Genomic DNA, 19022 nt, shown 5'->3' on the forward strand with positions numbered 1-19022 from the left:
CTCACTGACAAGGCAAAGAGTTTCCCTTCTTTTTGTTACAGCCTTTCTTTTCTGTGCCATGAGCTCCAATGCTCACAGCTCACCCTTCCCCATACTCTTGCAAAATTCCCCCCACACACACATACTAGAACAAATAAAAAACACTCCTCAAGCATCCAGTTAACACTTAAGACTGTACCCCTCACTATTCATAGCAAGGGGCAATAGTCTAGGGAACACTTGCTGGAGCTCACTGTGGGCTTAAACCCTGGCTCTAGAATGTTGGGCATATTTTGTAATCTCACTAAGCATTTTCTCATCTGTAGAATAGAGACAATAACAGTCTCTATCTTCTAGGGTTGTGGAAAGAATTAATAAGTTAATACATAAACAGCGTGGTCTGGTACTCTAATTCTCACTGCTGTGTGGTTGTTAGCTACATCCTCCTTGCAGCAAAGGGATATCCTGAGGCATCAAACTATGCCCAATATTCCAGAAGGCAACTTGGAGAAAGAAGAGCGGTAGGATTGAAGTTTAAGGAAGTGTGTAAGAAGCAGCATCATGGTGAAAGATTTAAAAAAGAAAAAAGCTAGGACAACAACTATAGGAAAAGGGAAAACCTGGACTTTAAACCAGGTAAAGGTAGACGGAGGAGAAAATAAGAGAAAAGAAGATAAAGAAGAAAAGGGGAAATGAGTAAAAAGGTGGGCATGAAAAGAAAAGATAAGAAGAGAACCAAGATAACAAAGGAGATTAAAGATTGTAAAAGACCCATTTACAGCTAGGTTATCAGGAAAAGAGGGAAAAGAGAAAACAGAAATATTGGATATGGAAGTAGGGGAGCCTGGAATGGAAGGGACGGGGGTCAGGAGAAGTTCAAAGTTCTAGAAAGGGCTGCGTTTGTCATTTGCAGCCACAGCCCTCTCTCTAAATTATGGGAAGTTTGTGTGTTCACTCAACCCACCCTTGATTCCCAAAGGCTCCCGATGCCTGTTCCTCCTATAACTTGCTTTAATGTCTGCCCCAGACTTAGTCCCTATGGTTTGCCTCGGTGGGATGTCAGTCTTGGGCTTTTCGTCTACTGACAAGGCGGAGATGCAATGATCCAGTCTTTATTTCATTTTCATTAAATAATCAACATTTGCAACTAAAGTTTAGCTCTGCAGCAAATATTTATATACCCTTCTTATTCCAAACATTGAGAAACTTATAAAGGGATGTGGCATTTTAATTTTTAAAAATTATTCACCTAACAGCACCACCCCCCGCCCCCGCCGCCCCTTTTGGTCGATCAAGAACAAGAAGGAAAAAATGAGAGGATACTGCCTGGATATGCTGATTTTAGTTAGGGCTTCAAATTGCTCTCATCAAAGGGAATTATCTAACCACTTGGAAACAGGACAGAGGTTGGATCTAGGTTTAAAATAAAATCAGCATAAAAATTCTCATAAAGTATTGTCTGATTAAATTGCCTGTTTGGTACAAAATACGTTCCCCAATTTGAGGAAGTCAAGACACCTTAATGGTCCCTCTAAACAGACGGCTTGAACAGAAGGCGAGCGTCTCCTCAAGGCCGGGTGATCCTGGGCCGCCGCCGCCGCCTCCCGAGTCACGAAGCCAGACACTGCGCGCGTCTCAGTCCAGGACTCGGGAGACAGCAGCGGCGCGAGCGGCCGAGGCCGCGGCCCGGGCTGCTCCTGGAGGCTGGGAGGAGACGCGACTCCCGCAGACACGTGACCTCCTCCCAGCCGCCGCTTCCCGCGACCCAGATCCGTCCCCGGAACCCGCGCCTAGGCGGGCGGGCCGGGGGCCACGTAGCGAGCTCCCCAGTCCCTGCTGCACCTCGGTGCGTGTACATTCGGCGTCCTCCTCCCCTTGGTTCACGTGCCACTGGCAATAATCAATGTTTCGGAGATCACTCGGGGAGAATGTAAATAATACTCTCGCGGCAGGAAAAAGCTTGATTTTGTGGCTATACGTTTGTCAAAATTAATACACGTTCCCTCCATCGCAGCCCCAGCAGACCCGGAGAGCGGCAGCCTGGGGCTGGAGATCTGGGAGTCCCTCGGGATATGTTTTCCCGTGGCCTCCAAAGCCCCTAGCCGCCTGCTGCGCAGGGCGGCGTGGGTAGCGCTCATCCCCGGGCACCTCCCGGTAACTCTCACTAGCAGTGAGTCATGCTCCAGGGGTGGCTCTGGGGAAAGGTAACCCGGCTCATGCTGTTCCGTGCTTCCCTGCGCCCAGCGCCGCGGCTGCAGAGGGCGCGCGCGTGCGCGCGCGCACGGGTTCCCAGCGCAATGATGTGGCAGCGGCGGCAGGTCGGATCACGTTGCTGGCCCTGTGCTGGTACCCGTTTGAGACAGGATTAAGGAGGGAGGCTTTGGAGGTGCCAGCGGTAGTAAACGTGGGCTCTGCACACTCCGGGCGTCTCTTATCACTCGGGGGCGGGGGGAACCGGGAAAGCACGTAGCGTCACCGGAGGCGCAGAGGGGCGGCGGAGTTTCGCAGGCGGGTGATAAATGCTGCATTGCTTTTCTGCGGTAGCCCCTCTCGTGCCATCCTCTTCTGCCTCTTCACACCGCCGCTCCCTTCAGCCCCCGCGCCCTGCTCGCTCCTCGCCGCGTTCCCCTGGGAACACACGAGGCTCCAAACGTCGTCATCTGCTGCTGTGATTAGTGGCACCGCAATTCCGGCTGCTGCGGGGAAGTTTAGGTGGCCCAGGGACACCGCGTCGCGGAGAGACACTTGGATTGCGACATTCTAACCTAGTGATTACATTTTCATTTATCTGAAATCCTTCAGGGAGCAGAGTTCAAGTTGCACCTTTTCAGGGCAACCTCCAACCAGCGCCCAGGGGTCCCCCCTGGCCAGTGAGTGGTGAGCAAACAAGTCTCCAAAATTTCCTTTAGGACTGAAGTTTACCCACGGCGAATCCTCTTTCTCTTTCCTTTCTCTGGTCCAAACCAACAGCACAATCGGTGGAAAAGCAAAAAGCCACGTTCACATTCCTGCACCGTAATGACTGACGAACGGAGGGAGTCGCATTTCCGAGCCAAGGAAGCCCAGGCTGCCCCGCACTCGTACCCTCAGCCCCCTCCCCCTACTGACTGCAACGCCTTTGGGAAGATGAATAGCTTGGCCGAAGTTGTTTTTCCTTTCCGGTGGCCCTGATCAGGTGTCCCCGCCCCCTCCAGTCGTTCGTTTTTCTTCACCGCCTTCTCCAGACGCCCCCTCCCGGCCCGGCCCCTCCTCCCCCGCCCCCCTCCGGGCTGGACCGCGGATGGTACGTTCCGCACGTGAGCTGGGTGCTGGTCTGGCCGGCGACGCGCGTGCCCTGTGGCCAAACACTGCCTGGAGTGAGAGCAAACTACCAGCGCAGTGGGGCCGGCGCGAGTGTGCGTGTGTGCGCGCCTGTGTGTGTGTGTCTGTGCGAGAGAGCGAGCGAGTGAGCGCGGTGAAAGGGGGGAACCAACTGCTTCACACTTTCAACACTGCACTGAAGAGGGAGAGCGAAAGAGACTGGAGACGCACAGATTCCCCCAAGATCTCCCAAGCCTACCGTCCCACAGATTATAGAACAGAGCCCCCAAAGATCGAAACAGAGGAAACGGACAGCGGCTGAACATGGACGAAGGAATTCCTCATTTGCAAGAGAGACAGTTACTGGAACATAGAGATTTTATAGGGTAAGGTGCACGCACAGTTGCGAATTTCTGTCTAGGTTTGGTTTGATTTTTTTCTTCTCCAGAAAGTGGTGTGGAGCGGGCGAGGGAAGAGCTCCTCCCCGAATGGGTGCCTGATGATGATTTCTGTTTTGCAGACTGGACTATTCCTCTTTATATATGTGTAAGCCCAAAAGGAGCATGAAGCGAGACGACAGCAAGGTAAGTGTAAGTTTCCGATGTTCCTCACAACCTGCCTGGATAGTTAATTAGGGCCATTGATTTCCCAGTGAAGCTCTGCCGGCAAGTATATTTCAGCCCCTGAGCTTCCCCAACTGTGAATTTTAAGTGGCTTGCTGGATACTCTCAGGGGGATATTAAACATCATACCTGAATTTAAATTGCATTGCAGAGCAGTCCAGAGGAAAGAGGTTTCTTGGGTGTAGTTTATCATACAGTATGGGTTTTTTTTGGGGGGGGGGGTTATATCCAGTAAGTGAAGGTTTAGCTTATTGTTTTCTCTTTTTCACGACTCTCACATATTAAGGATACCTACAAATTACCGCACAGATTAATAGAAAAGAAAAGAAGAGACCGAATTAATGAATGCATTGCTCAGCTGAAAGATTTACTGCCTGAACATCTGAAATTGACAGTAAGATGCACATTTTCATTCTTTGCTGGTCTCCAAGGGCGTGTTAATAGCCTGGTACGACTCCCAGAGATAGAAGAATAAATGTAAATATTAGATGCCTGATTTACAACTTGTGCTATAGTATACAGAGTTTCCCACAAACTCCGAATAGGTGCTTCCAACTGAAGGCAAGAAATCATTTATAACCTGTCTTGTGGGAAGCTCAAGAAGTATAATAGTACTTCTTTGAAAGTGTTTGCTTAAGTTGCTGTGCTGAATAGAGAACCAGTCAAGCCAAATGTGTGTTTTTAAGTAACCAAGTGCCCCTCTCTCCTTTGCACCACTGCAGACTCTGGGGCATCTGGAGAAAGCTGTAGTTCTGGAATTAACTTTGAAACACTTAAAAGCTTTAACCGCCTTAACCGAGCAGCAGCATCAGAAGATAATTGCTTTACAGAATGGTAAGTCAGTTCTGGGAGGCCAACCTACCCTGACGAAGCGGGGCCGCCCACAGAGGAGCACTCAGTGTTAGGACTCCCTCACCCAGCCCCCACCTCCTTCCGTGGGCCCACAGGCTCGCTCTCATTTGTTAAATTGCTTGTACTTTCTCTTCATTGGAAAGTGCCCATTTCCCACAGCATCCTAGAGGCTTTCAGCAGAACTCAGGGAGAATCAGATTTTTATTTAAAGTGGCGGTTGCACCCTCTCCACTTGGATTTTCATGTAAGAGGAGAGCGCCTCCCCCCGCCCGGTTCTCCACCCCCGCCACCCCCCTTCTCTCGGCAACCCGTGGATTATATCACTTGAATACTGAGGAAAAACCGAGTCAGTGCAGTGCATGGCCCACGTGATAAGCAGATGTTTTAACGTCGGTATTTGTCTTCTTGCCTCCACTCCTCTGGTTCCCACCCCCACCCCTTCCTCATCCTAGGGGAGCGATCTCTGAAATCGCCCATTCAGGCCGACTTAGATGCGTTCCACTCGGGATTTCAAACATGCGCCAAAGAAGTCTTGCAATACCTCTCCCGGTTTGAGAGCTGGACACCCAGGGAGCCGCGGTGTGTCCAGCTGATCAACCACTTACACGCCGTAGCCACCCAGTTCTTGCCCACCCCGCAGCTGTTGACTCAACAGGTCCCTCTGAGCAAAGGCGCTGGCGCTCCCTCGGCGGCCCCCACCGGGTCCGTGGCCGCCCCCTGCCTGGAGCGCGCAGGGCAGAAGCTGGAGCCCCTGGCCCACTGCGTGCCGGTCATCCAGCGGACTCAGCCCAACAACGAGCTCGCCGCCGAGAACGACACGGACACCGACAGTGGCTACGGCGGCGAGGCCGAGGCCCGGCCGGACCGCGACAAGAGCAAAGGCGCGGGGGCGAGCCGCGTCACCATCAAGCAGGAGCCACCCGGGGAGGACTCGCCGGCGCCCAAGAGGATGAAGCTGGATTCCCGCGGCGGCGGCGGCGGCCCGGGGGGCGGCGCGGCGGCGGCAGCGGCCGCTCTCCTGGGGCCGGACCCGGCCGCCGCGGCCGCGCTGCTGAGACCCGACGCCGCCCTGCTCAGCTCGCTGGTGGCATTCGGCGGAGGCGGGGGCGCGCCCTTCGCTCAGCCCGCGGCCGCCGCGGCCCCCTTCTGCCTGCCCTTCTACTTCCTCTCGCCTTCCGCGGCCGCCGCCTACGTGCAGCCCTTCCTGGACAAGAGCGGCCTGGAAAAGTATATGTACCCGGCGGCGGCCGCCGCCCCGTTCCCGCTGCTGTACCCCGGCATCCCCGCCGCCGCCGCTGCCGCTGCCGCCGCCGCCGCCTTCCCCTGCCTGTCCTCAGTGTTGTCGCCCCCTCCTGAGAAAGCGGGCTCCGCCGCCGCGACCCTCCTGCCGCACGAGGTGGCGCCACCTGGGGCGCTGCACGCCCCGCACCCGCACGGCCGCACCCACCTGCCCTTCGCCGGCCCCCGCGAGCCGGGGAACCCGGAGAGCTCTGCTCAGGAAGATCCCTCGCAGCCAGGAAAGGAAGCCCCCTAAGCCTTAGAAAGGATGGAGGTTCCAGCCGAATGACGAGTGAAAACACCCTTCACGTTTCTAAGGGAGGAAGTGTAATAGATGCACGACAGGCATAAAAAAAACAGGTGTTTTGTGTACATTTGGAGTTCCTGTTTTGCTCATCCCTCACCACCCCACCCTGCACACACTAACGTCCCTTTCTTTCCCCCACCCGCTGTAAAAGATCCTCTGCGATAGATACTGGTTTGTTTGTTTTTTTCTTTAAAGAATCCTCAAAATAAGTTTCGCCTCCTTTCAGGCCAGGTTACCTTTTAAAATGCGAAACCTAATTCTAGAGAAGGTAAGAAGGGTCTGCTCTGTGGGTGAGCTAATCGAACCCCAGGATAGGGGGAAAGGTGCTGACACCCTGGACGTCTTTGACTGGAGTCAACGTGGGACAGCAGCTAGCTGTTACGTAGAGGTGCTTCTCCAAGCTGCCCTGCCTGTTTTAGCAGGTTTACCACAGACAGACTGAGGATCTTTTAGAATTAAATTTACTCTTCAGTATTTTATAAAATTCAGCTTTTTGAAAGGCATATATTTTTCAAAGAAGCGAGGATGCAGTTGCTCACGTCGCAATCTATTCTGAAGTGGTTTAAATGGTATCTCTTAGTAAATTGCACTTGTTTAAAGAGACATGGAGTTGGGCCATGGTCAGAAGTCAGGGAAGGAGATGGATGAGAAAGGCCAGAATCATTCTTAGTACGTTTGCTAGCACTTTATTGAGAAATTGACTATAAATCGAGTTATCTTAATTTCTTAGTCCATATATGTGTATATATATACATGTATATCTCAAGTGCATCTATTCCCACTCTCGTTAATCCATCATTTTTGTAATCTTAACTGTTCTTTAAAAAGTGCACTGAACTTAGAACAAGTCCAAACTGATTTTATCGTATATTCTGTTAAATGGCAAAAGTGGAGAAAAGCATTTAACCGGTCAGTTGTGCTTGGAAATGGCAGTGTAGATGAGGAATGAAGCCCTGTGAGGCCTTCCTATCTCCAAGTCTATGTATTTTCTGGAGACCAAACCAGATACCAGATAATCACAAAGAAAGCTTTTTTTAATAAGGCTTAAACCAAGACCTTGTCTAGATATTTTTAGTTTGTTGCCAAGGTAGCACTGTGAGAAATCTCACTTGAATGTTATGTAAGGGGTGAGACACAACAGTCTGACTATGAGTGAGGAAAATATCTGGGTCTTTTAGTCAGTTTGGTGCATTTGCTGCTGCTGTTGCTACTGTTTGCCTCAAACGCTGTGTTTAAACAACGTTAAACTCTTAGCCTACAAGTTGGCTCTTATGTACATAGTTGTTAATATATCCAATTAATGATGTCTGACATGCTATTTTTGTAGGGAGAAAATAATGTGCTAATGATATTTTGAGTTAAAATATCTTTGGGGGAGGATTTGCTGAAAAGTTGCACTTTTGTTACAATGCTTATGCTTGGTACAAGCTTATGCTGTCTTAAATTATTAAAAATAAATAAATGCTGTCTGCAAGAAACCAGCTGGTTTAGAAAAGTTTAGTATGTGAAGCCAAACTAGAAGTTATCTTTATATTCTAGTATTTTCAGCACTCCATAAATTCTATTACATAAATATTGCCACACTATTTTGTGATTAAAAATTCTTCATAAGGAATAAAAACTTTAATATTCGATATGAGATTGTCTAATAATTAAAAAGACATCATGAATCCTCGATTTTAAGATACTGATGACTATAGAGATGAAAGTCACTAAGGTTCTCAGATGGTGGGGTATTTTTTGTCATTGATACCACACATTGCCGATCTTTTTATGAGCCTCCAGACTCTGGCTGTGTCTACCTGCTTATTCTCAATGTACCTTAATGAAAAGTGCAAAAGAAAAATCTACCAATCACATGTGTGGTTTGTTTATGGTAGGCCCAGTATACTAATGTTTTTATGTTTGATAGGGTTTTCATTTTTTTGTCTGTGACATCAAATAGCCTCTCTTGTATGATCCGGTCTGGGTTGTGTATAAATACGCTGTCACATTAGGGATGCTTAATTTCTGAGAGTATTTTGGCTTCTTAATTTTTATAAAATAAGTCTGTTGTGGGACTTCATTATGACATTCAAGGATCAGAAATAATTTCTATAGACCTTTGTCAAATTTATAATCCAATCTGTGATTTGATACAAACTGGGCAAAAGATCGTCAATTGTTAGTGTGAGTAGTGTTCTTCACAAACTCCTTGATTTTTGAAAGGTATTTAAATGGTATTCAATATGTATAACATGTAGAAAAAGTGCTCCCTCTGCTGACTTTATGACAATTAAACTGCAAGTCATAGAATTTGGAGCCGGAAGGAACCTCAGCTCATCCAGCCTTCTGCATTCTGTAATAGGAGGAAAATGAAGCCCAGAGATGTTAAGTCTCTTTGCAAGGTCACACAGCTACCTAGAGTCAGCACTAGCACTAGTGGCCAAGCCTAGTGTATCCTTCAGTCAGTGAACTATACTTCCCACTGCAGCATCTTGGATCAAGTAAGATGAGTCTGACTGGGCAACATTCCAGCTACACAAACCCATTGGAACAAAAGAGCTTAAACTAATATTAGAAAACTATGTAGGATTTTTGACCGTTGTTAATTTAACGATCTTTAGAAAAATAGTCTATCCCTCTCAGATCAATGAGAAAAACAGCATTCTAAATATTTCAACTAACAGTTTATACCATTATTGTACCAATTCATAATCAAAAAAAAAAAGGTTAATTCAGAGGAAAATGAAATGTTTTAGCATTTGTATAATTTGGGTATAATAAAAAACTATAGCTTGGACCAGATTTTACAGGTCAGTTATTTGGTGCAAATGCCTCTACAGTACCATGATAATCAGATAAAGTTAAAATAGAAATGCAAATTGCATCTGCAAAATACAACCTTGATCATTGATTGGAGTCATAATCCACTAAGGAGGCTTCTATACCTGCAGTGGTAAGATTTCAGCTGAAATGTTTTTTAGTATATGTGATTTTCCAACTTAAATAGGAATTTTAAGTCAGTAATCCTTTTATGAGTATAGTATTATATTAACTTCACATACGTATATCATCAGCAAACTTCTTTATATTGAACTGATAAATGGCCTCCCCTTGCCCCCAAGAGCTAAACTTAAAACACATTTTCAAGGCACTAGAAACTACACTTTAATAGCTATATAAAATTTGACTGGAGTTTTAGTTCCTATTATTGGGAAACCACTTTTCATTTAGTTCTCTGTTACTAGCCATAGAGGCTTTGACTTCAGTTACTGCCTATTACCCAAGATTTGTTCAAACGTTTTGTGAAAGGAGCCTTACCCTATTTCTGTCATGTCACAGGTCAATTCTTAACCTCTCCGTAGGAGGTGATTGCCAACTCAGACCCTGGGAAGACCTGGCAGAGTGAAAAGACTAAGGCCTATTAACTTCACTAGAAATGAACAGAGTTCTTACGAATGATGGAAGACCGTTATAATGCCAAAAGCTGGCTGTATATTGTGATAATGGTATTTTCCTTCATATATAGCAACCTGGTCTTTTTCATTAAACAAAAATTCTTAACCTATTGGACCTTCAGGACAATATATTTAGGCCTATCTATGTTTTCACTGTGTTATTTTAGAATAGTTAAAAGTGGATTTACAGTGCATGCTAAATGTAAGTCCCACTTTCTCATAGAAGAATTTAAATTGGACATTGACATGAAAGATTATCACATATTTTCTGTGATCAAGATAGGATTTATACAAAAAAAACATGGTCAGCATGTACTTTAAAAATACGCTGCTCTAGGAGTTGTACTTGTCTTAAAATTTGGTTCCTTGTACTTTTTGAGCTATTCCATATTGACCATTCCAACCAAATACAAAACAGAACACCTTGTTAAAAAGTGCTATTTTAAAATTCTGAATCCATTGATGCCTAGTTTGACATCAGAGAACACGTGTCTCATGAAATGTTTCAGAAAGCCAAAACTTCGATGTTCAAGTTTCAATGCTTTTTTAAAAATTTTAGGGGAAAGCAAACTAAAATGTATTAACACCTATCCCCTAAAGTGTCTTTCACGTGTATTAGAAAAAAAAATACCTTGTACATATTTAACCTTTCTCAGTAATTCATGGTCATCATCATATACATCGCTTTTGCAGCATGCATGTCATCTGGGAGTATTTGCACCTGCACCAAATTGTTTTTGCGTTCTCCTGCTTTTTATAGGGGTTTCAGTCTCTTTACCAGCCAGGCTATCAGCTGTTACTTCTTGCTGTGTCTTCAGTGCTTCCTCCAACTCTTCACTAATTTGCTACTTCTGACTTACTGTGGGCTGGGAAACCATTTAAACAAAACCACACCCATTTGAATGTGTCTAAAATTAGAGTAAACAGGCCCTGACAGAGGAACCAAGTGACTCTTTTCTAAGGAAATTGTGTGAATTTGTAGACTCTGACTTCTTTTTCTCTCTAAGGTTTTTGTCCTTTAACTTCCAGATACTCAGAGATGTTTCTTATCAGATTACTCATGCAAAAGCCTTCAAATACTTTATATATTTGTCCACCATTTTATTTCATAAAAATAAAAGCGACTTGCTGATGGTTTCCATCCATAGCTAACCACAAAATAAACAAATCCCCATGTCAGAAATAAATTATTTGATCAGATGAATATTTCTCTCAGGTTGCTAAGAATAGGGGATCTAGCGCCACTGGTCAAATGATTCAGCATTTTGATCTAAGGATGACCCAGACCCCTGTTTCTGGTGTGTAACTTCTGCCTCTGGGTTTTGGATGTCTTGGGTGGCAGGTCCAGGAAAAGCATTCTGAGAAACTGGCAGGACTGGTGTGTAGCCTGGATGCTGCCTCTGAACTAGACACACCCATTAGAGAGCATATAGTGAGAGGTTTCAGACTTCTCATTGATTACAACACGCTCCTTTGCTTCTTGAGCCTATGAATTCAATGAATAGCAGGTACAAGGATTTAGACATCTGTTTTGTTCCTAGGTAAGTGCTAGAGAATCAAATATTAATCTCTGAAGATCTCAAAGTCTAGTGGAGGTGACTGACCTATAATAAATTGCATGCATTGCATCATAGTAAATGTTACGCAGGAGTGGAGAAAATGCTGGGGTAGAGGTGGGAATTGCTAACTTCATCTAGGGAAGAGGGCCTGAGAAGTAGCTGGATTTTATGTTGCACAGGGGAGTGAATGCCTGTGGCCATCTACAAGCAGAAGGCTCTGACAGACCCTGATCAAATGCTAAGCTGCAGGACACCTTAGTTATATTTGACTTGAGGTCTGAGCAAGGATTTCCGAACTTTGCTGTTCCTGTAGAACTTGACTGCTATGTGATGACTCAGACCAGCATCTCCTCCGGATGACTTGAACCATGGGGCTGGGATTGGGGAATTGTGATATTAATATTTCCTGTTGCAAAAGGTGATTATGATGGCATTCATAGTGTGATAGTTTGTGATGCTTTGGGGAAAAAAACACCTCCTTCCTCTGTTTTACTAATGAAACTAATGGTGATGTTCCCTCTCCCTAAAGTCAGGGAGAGAGGGAGGGAGGGTGAAGGAAACGTGGCATCCTAAGGCCTGATCTAATGCCTGATTTTCAAAAACTTGCTGCTCAGGCAAGGAACTAGTCCAAGGCCACAGAGCCCAGAAACCGAACCAGGACTGGAATGAGATTTTTTGGTTCTTAGTCTATTTCTCTTCATCCCATTACAACATAATTTTAGTAACAAGAAGGGGACAGGCTGAAGTGTTTGCATAGAAGGAGTAAAGCTAGTCCATGTGAGACCCTAAGATGCAGAGTACAGTTGTTGATGGAGGAGCAAAGATGACCAAGGTAATAGACTTAAATTATGGCGTAAGAGCATGGAGTCATTATGAGATGATATTCTGAAGAAATGATTCTCTAAAGGCTCCTACAAAGAATGATACTATTTTTCAGTCTACTCTGGAGACATCCAGAAATGTCCTTTTTCTGCTTTGGAAGTCTTCACGTTATCTCCTGACCTTTCTACCTGTGTACCTCCTTCCTGTGTGCTCTAGAAGGTTCTCCAGGAAAGAAGGCGTCTAATACCAAAACAACTTGTGAAGCTGCCCAGAGGCAACTTATAGAATTGAGGAAGGAGGGCCATGTACTTAAAGTTTTCATACAGGGTATTTTTAGGGCGCTGTGAACTTTAGCTAAGGTTTCAATTTTGGAGCTTTTTCCATATGGTTCCAGAGTATTATGTGCTGCACAGCACAGGTGTTGAGTATTCGCCAGACAAGTCTGTAATAAATTTTGCTTCCATCTGCGGCTTTGCCACTTCCTCACTGTGATTCAAAAATTAGCTTTAATTGGGGGACTTTAGCATGGACCCAACTCCTGGAGTCCTCGGTTACTTAAAGCAACCAGAAAAAGCCCTATAACATGACATTAGAAAGACACTAGATCCTTTCTGTGATACCTTATTTATCACAGAAAGTCTTGAACAAGGATTATCTGCCTAATTGCCGCGTGGCTACATTGTATAAAGCGCTTGTGATCCAACAGAAAAAGAAATCTGACGGTATACATATTCGCCTGCATTGTGCAGAGGCAGAGGGTGTGATAATGGACTGCACCACGTTTGTACCAGACTCATTTAAACCAAGCCTAGCTCCAGAAGTCGCGGTTGCAACGCCGCAGGTGGGGACGAAAGGAGGGGGGAATAATGTCTTCAGCCTTGAGATCTGCTAGGAGCTCTAGGATTGGAAAGAGAGAAGCATTCTCAGGTTGCCTAGCGATAAAGCTGCCGATGATATCATCCTCCGGGAGGCCGGCCTGCCCCCACCCTTCGTCCTGCCCCGCCCCGCTTCCCTCCCTCCCTCCCTTCCCAGCTCGCGTCTCCCACGCCCGGGTTCAAAGTACAGCCGCGCGGGGTGAGGGAGCCGGAGCCGGACGCGGCGCTGTCACGTGCGTCCGCACATGTCGGGGCGCACGCTGAGCGGCACGTGAGAGGGGGCGGGGCGACGCCTGCCCAGGGCTCTTCTGCGCATGTGCGCTGCCCCTGCGCGCCCACTGCTCTGCGGACGCCGGCCAGGGCCACCCGGTGGGCGACGGGGAGGCCGCGAGAGGGGTGGCCTGGCGGCGGGACCGCCCTCCCGACAGCTGCGCCGCACCGTGCCCCGCAGCGTGTCGGCCCGCCTGGCCCGGGTAGTCATCCTTCCCGAATTAGAGCGGGCTCCTGACTCGGGACTCCTCAGACCTTTCTGACACAGCAGTTTCCGAGCGGCCCTCCTGGGCGCGGGTGACGGGAAGGTCGACAGCCGCCTCGGAAGGGCCTGGGCGGGCGGCGGCCGGGCGGGACCCTGGAGGGCCGGATGGCGGGGCCGGGCTTGGCGGAGGAAGCCCCGGGCGGCGGGTGGGGACAGCGCGCTGGAGCGGAGCTCTGGGCGAATGGGCTGTCGCCGCCCCGGCTGGCGGAGGCGTTGCGTGTTTTCATTGGTCTCAACGTGCAGTTTTGCAAATTGAATTTCCACTAATTAAGCACCGGGGGATTAGTTTAATTGTGATAAAATATATTGGGACTTTCAGTTGGAGGTGTGAAGTCGAAGCAGCAATTTTAGGGCACCTAATGGATTTTGCGTGGTGCAGTAAAATGAAGGGAACTGACGTAGCCAGGAACCAAGGGATAGATTTTTCTAAACTTACGTTTTAAAAAGTTATTTGGAAACCCTTTCTATTAGGAAAGATGAGCTAGTGTCACAGTTTTCACTTTTTGAAGCGACCACTTTGATTTTGTTATACTGGCCAAAACATGCATATTTATAAACGGTGTAAAATGAATAGTTTGGAGGAATTTGGAGTTCATAATGCCCTTTAGATAACCGGATATACACAGAGGTGTTGCCAAAGTAGGGAGGCGCCACTACTCCCTGCAGATATGGTTTGGTCATGTGATGGAAGGAGATCTCAGGCGATGCTTGTAATATTTGGGCAGGTCAGCTGCCACTATTTGCTAAGACATCATAGAAAGGTTGTAAATTCACCAGTCTAAAGGGCTCAGCGAATGCCGCCCTGGGGACAGACCGCTATAAGCTAACAACAAATATAAAACAACAAACATAAAACACAAGGCTTCCTTTGTTGTTTGCTTGTCAGTGATACGCATGCATGTTGTCCTATGTGCAGAGTTTGAATAGTACTCCCTCCCTCGTCCCGCCCCACCTGTTAAAGTCTTTATTCAAATACTGCTGCTTCCAAGAGGCCTTACTCTACATAAAATACCTCCCATCACCAACCTCATTATTTATACTGTTTGGGGTGTTTTCATAGCAGACCCCACCTGTGCCTTTTGTGTGTATAACGCTGTGCTGTGTGTGTATACACGCACGAGTGTGCTCATACAATCCTTTTGTTGCTTGTCTCACTAGGACGAGCGAGTGATTTTGTTCACTGCTCTTTATTCAATGCAAGAGTGGTACCTAGCAATAAGAAAACAAATATTTGTGTCTTATAAATAAATATTGATCAGCAATAAGTATTTTCCGGAGGAACGACTATACATCTCTGGCAACCACTTCAGTTTGATCACCTGCACAGACAACAGCAGATGTCTCAGTTTCACATTCCATGTCAAGAATCCATTCTCTCAACTTTCACTGAGCACCTGCTGTGTTCCAGGCACCGTGATTCAAGGAATAAACTACCTAGAGAAGTCAAGGGTGGTCTGGAGGTAAAAGCAGTTGATATCCCATACCTGCTAATGGAACAGGAAGCTGATCGAATTTTATTGTTTATAACATTTTGGGGGACAATACTGAAGCTTTAAGAGAGTTCCCTTAACAATAGAATTAATTCAGTTTCACCTTAGTCCAAATGATTACAGCTTAACTATTTCTTCTTAGTAAAGTGTATCAATAATGGAAGAAAAAGTATCCAAGGTAATCAGTACTATTATGAAACCAATATATAATCACACACACTTTCATGTGAAAGATAAAACACAACTATAGCCTAGGATGAAGGAAGGAAAAGGAGGAGGATGAAGGGGGAAGGTTGGATGGAAGGAGGGTAATCTGTGGGACCATACCTATGGTGCATATTGCAAGGGTACAGTCAAATTATTAAATGTAGAGTATAAATGTCTTAACAGTAAGTAAGTGAGGTGAAGGCTATGTTAACCAGTTTGATGTAAGCATTCCAAATTGTATATAAAATCAGTACATTGTACCCCATAAATGAATTAATGTATACAGTTATGATTTAATAAAAGTTCATTTTAAAAGCTTTTTTTTTTTGAGACAGAACCTCATGCTGTCACCCTGGGGAGAGTGCCATAGCATCACAGCTCACAGCAACCTCCAACTCCTGGGCTCAAGCAATTCTGCCTCCCCCTCCCAAGTATCTGGGACTACAGGCGCCTGCCACAATGCCAGCTATTTTTTGGTTGCAGCCATCATTGTTGTTTGGCGGGCCTGGGCTGGATTCCAACCCGCCAGCTCAGGTGCATGTGGCTGGCGCCTTCTTACTTTTTAAGAAACTATTCATTTCTCTGTCCCCTTTGTCAGTAGGAATACCTGCAAAAACCCTGTAGAGGAAGAAATAAGGCTCAGACCTTAACAAAGTAAGTTGCATCTCACCTCTCAGATGGCCCCAAACCCTGCGCAGGATGGAATGGGACCCTCTGGCAGCAACCTGTGATGGAAAGTGAAACACACGTGACTAAGGCTTGATGATCCCAGCTGCTTCAGCCCCTGGCTGGCTTTGCCAGGTTTGGTAACATTTATCCCTTAGTCAAGGCAAGGCTCAGCATCTCTTCCTGTATTCTCACCACCTATTACAACTCCTGGCACAAAGCAAGCACTCAATAAATGTTAAAATCCAAATTCTTTCCATTCCAGCAATTATTATCCTAGTTCAAACTTTTATCGTCTCTCACCTGGACTGTTACAGGAATCTACTTAGTCTTTCCCCAAGCGTTGACCAATCAGCACAATTAATGTTCTAAAAACGTGTACTAATGAATAGTCAGGGACTGTTCTGTGCAGTCATGAAGAATGCAGGAAGGCTTTAACCTTTCCTTCTGGTTTCACCCTCTTCTATTCCCACCTTTTCCCTATTTCCCTCAACCAGAAGACTGGTGACTAATTCCTAGGTGCACTGAATTACTGTGAGTTCCTAAATATGCTTTGCACTCTCAAATGTTTGTCTTTAGGTAGATTAACCTTCATTTGAATCCCTCCTACTCATCCTTCAAAACTGAGTTCAAACTGCACCTCCTCTGTGAAAACTTCTATAACTATCTTAGTCAAAACTCAACCTCACCCACTCCTTTGCTCTAGCCCGTTCTTTAAATCCCCGTTTCGGTGTTTTAACATCTTCACAAATGTGCATGTGCACGAGGTGATACATATCCTCGTGTCTCCCGTCAAGGCTGACTGTAAGCCACCTTCCCAAGGCCTCGTGGAAAATAATCTCATTGAGGTCTCTCCTGCCCCACTCCCACCCAACATCCTTTAGAATCTTCACAGGGGACCTGGCTAGCAAGGATAGAACAACCCTACATTCTCGGACTGTCCTAGGTAATTGTCGGTGTCTAAACCTGCTGCTTGGAATCCTTGCCATCTCTGCCACTTTGCTGATGCTGAAAGCTCCCCGGCCCTAGGGACACCATGTCCCACTTCCCTCTGGGGCTTTGTACACCTGTGACCTCACTGCCTTGATACTTCAACCTCTGCTTACTCTTTGCACTTAACGCTTTCCCTCCTTCTCCAATTTTAGGGAGGGTTCCAGGGACCGGGCAGCTAACCTAAATGAGTGATGTGGTCATAGAGAATGGTAGGGACCTGGGTGAACTGGAGGTTGTGCTCCCTTTAAAAGGGATAGACCTTACTCAACTCCAACCAACCAATAGTAGCCTGGTGAAAATGTGGCCCAATACTGGGAGATCATCTAATTTTTCCAGGAACAGCTGAAATCTAGATTTTATGTGAACTCTGTTTTAAAAATGTTGCTATTTTTAAAAACTTCAAAACCCTTTTCATTGTAAATGAAATATATCTGTAAAAGGATCATTTGATCTGGGGAAAGCCACTTTGAGACCACTTCTCTAAAGGAAGGGGAAAAAGGGTGCTGGCAGAAGGTTTTCTTCAAAAGTCCCCTGATAAAAGTAGCCCCACAGCCGTTCTTTAGGTGGTGGAAAAATGCAGTGAGAACAGTCACAGGTTAATTTCTCAACACATTATCCTGTCACAACGAAACGCTTCACCTTGTGTGGTAATTAATTGTGTATGTCTCTGGCACCTGGGTGCCCTAATGCTGCGGTCCTGCACTCTGGCACCAGCCTGCAGGTGGCCCATGCTGCTGTCAGACTGTTTACTTATTCTTAGCTCCTTCTCAGATTTCTTTTATGACCCTCCCAGACCTCTCTCCCCTCTTACCTCAAGGTTTCTGCTTATCTCTACACTTCTCACTCTCAGAAAAAATCCTACTCCACTCCAGGGGCATAATCTCCCTAACTCTCAGCCCTTCCCACTTCCCTCTGCCCACATCCTCACTTCTCTTCCTGCAGCTGCAGAGGGAATGGTGGCCTCCTGCTCAAAGCCAATGCTGTGTCGTTGCCAATGTTTTAAAACTATCTGTTAAAGCTGCACTGTCCTCTTGGTGCTGTGAGTCTTAATCTCTGTTAAGGAGATGTGACATTCATTCATCATTGCCTTCCTGGAGTCTAGTACACTGTCTGTGACAGGGAAGAGCAGCAGTAAATGTTTACTGAGTAAATGCCTTTTTTTAATATCTGGGGGTTGTGCCAGTGCCTAAAAAATTTTCTAGACACATGAGTCAACTGTTGAAACCTGAAGCTTCGTAGGCTATTGATCTAGGGAGAGTAGTTTCCCTGACTGTGTATGGGCTAAATTTGGAGGAGATAATCCAGGAGGGAATGTAGCTGGAAGGCCCGGGAGTTTCTCCTGGGTCAGGTTGGTGCCATCCAGCTGTGAGTTTGCTGTATGAATACCGCCTGTCTGTCCTCTCTGGTTACTGCTGGGGAGAGCAAGGGACCTCCCATAACCATGGACACTTCGCTTCCTTCCCCTGAGGTTTGTTTCTTCCATAAAGACACCATTAGGAGATTATTTTTCAGGGAAACACAGATAAGTGCCAAGCCCTCTTACTCCGTATGTATTTCAAGGCATTTTTTTTCTCTTCCTTTTTTCCTCTCACTTTTAAACTTTAACAAAAAAAAGTTTTGATGCTATTTAAAAATCCATATAAATAATTGTATATTTATCTCTATTCCTGCTTTCAGGTTTTAAGCAAGTATTTCATTTCTTAGTTGATTTCTTACCTCATTACCCTCTGACTTTACTTATTTAGAATATTTGTTTTAAATTATGTCATAGCTGACTCCATTCCATTTTAATTTTAACCTTATTTTTTAACCTTGTGATTTTTTAAAATAAATTTATTTCTAATAATTAAAATTTGTTTTCTAACCTTTATCCAGCTTATTTTATGGCACATATTGTTCTTCTGTGTATGAGTTTTTTAAAAATAATTCTCCTGGACGGTGCCTGTGGCTCAGTCGGTAAGGCGCTGGCCCCATATACCGAGAGTGGCGAGTTCAAACCCGGCCCTGGCTGAAATGCAACCAAAAAATAGCTGGGCTTTGTGGCGGGCACCTGTAGTTCCAGCTACTCAGGAAGCTGAGTCAAGAGAATTGCTTAA

At 46.1% G+C, this 19022-nt stretch overlaps 1 protein-coding gene across 1 annotated transcript; it reads left to right on the forward strand.

Annotated features, from left to right (window-relative positions):
• Positions 1 to 3236: 3236 nt before the first annotated feature.
• On the forward strand, positions 3237 to 7973 carry BHLHE41 (basic helix-loop-helix family member e41). The gene is made up of 5 exons (XM_053554873.1): positions 3237 to 3665; positions 3800 to 3863; positions 4189 to 4296; positions 4625 to 4736; positions 5207 to 7973. The coding sequence occupies exons 1-5, from the start codon at positions 3604 to 3606 to the stop codon at positions 6286 to 6288; spliced, it is 1428 nt and encodes a 475-aa protein (XP_053410848.1). The 5' UTR covers positions 3237 to 3603; the 3' UTR covers positions 6289 to 7973.
• The last annotated feature ends 11049 nt before the right edge of the window (positions 7974 to 19022 follow it).

This window comes from Nycticebus coucang, chromosome 12 (assembly GCF_027406575.1).
Source record: "Nycticebus coucang isolate mNycCou1 chromosome 12, mNycCou1.pri, whole genome shotgun sequence".
NCBI lineage: Eukaryota > Metazoa > Chordata > Mammalia > Primates > Lorisidae > Nycticebus > Nycticebus coucang.

What these genes read in the sequence shown, in the direction of transcription:
- BHLHE41 (XM_053554873.1), top strand. Translation starts at nt 3,604, where the DNA reads ATGGACGAAGGAATTCCTCATTTGCAAGAGAGACAGTTACTGGAACAT. An exon ending in TGAAGCGAGACGACAGCAAG is followed by an intron (nt 3,864 to 4,188) that starts GTAAGTGTAAGT and finishes TCACATATTAAG; the next exon opens with GATACCTACAAATTACCGCA. An exon ending in CTGAACATCTGAAATTGACA is followed by an intron (nt 4,297 to 4,624) that starts GTAAGATGCACA and finishes GCACCACTGCAG; the next exon opens with ACTCTGGGGCATCTGGAGAA.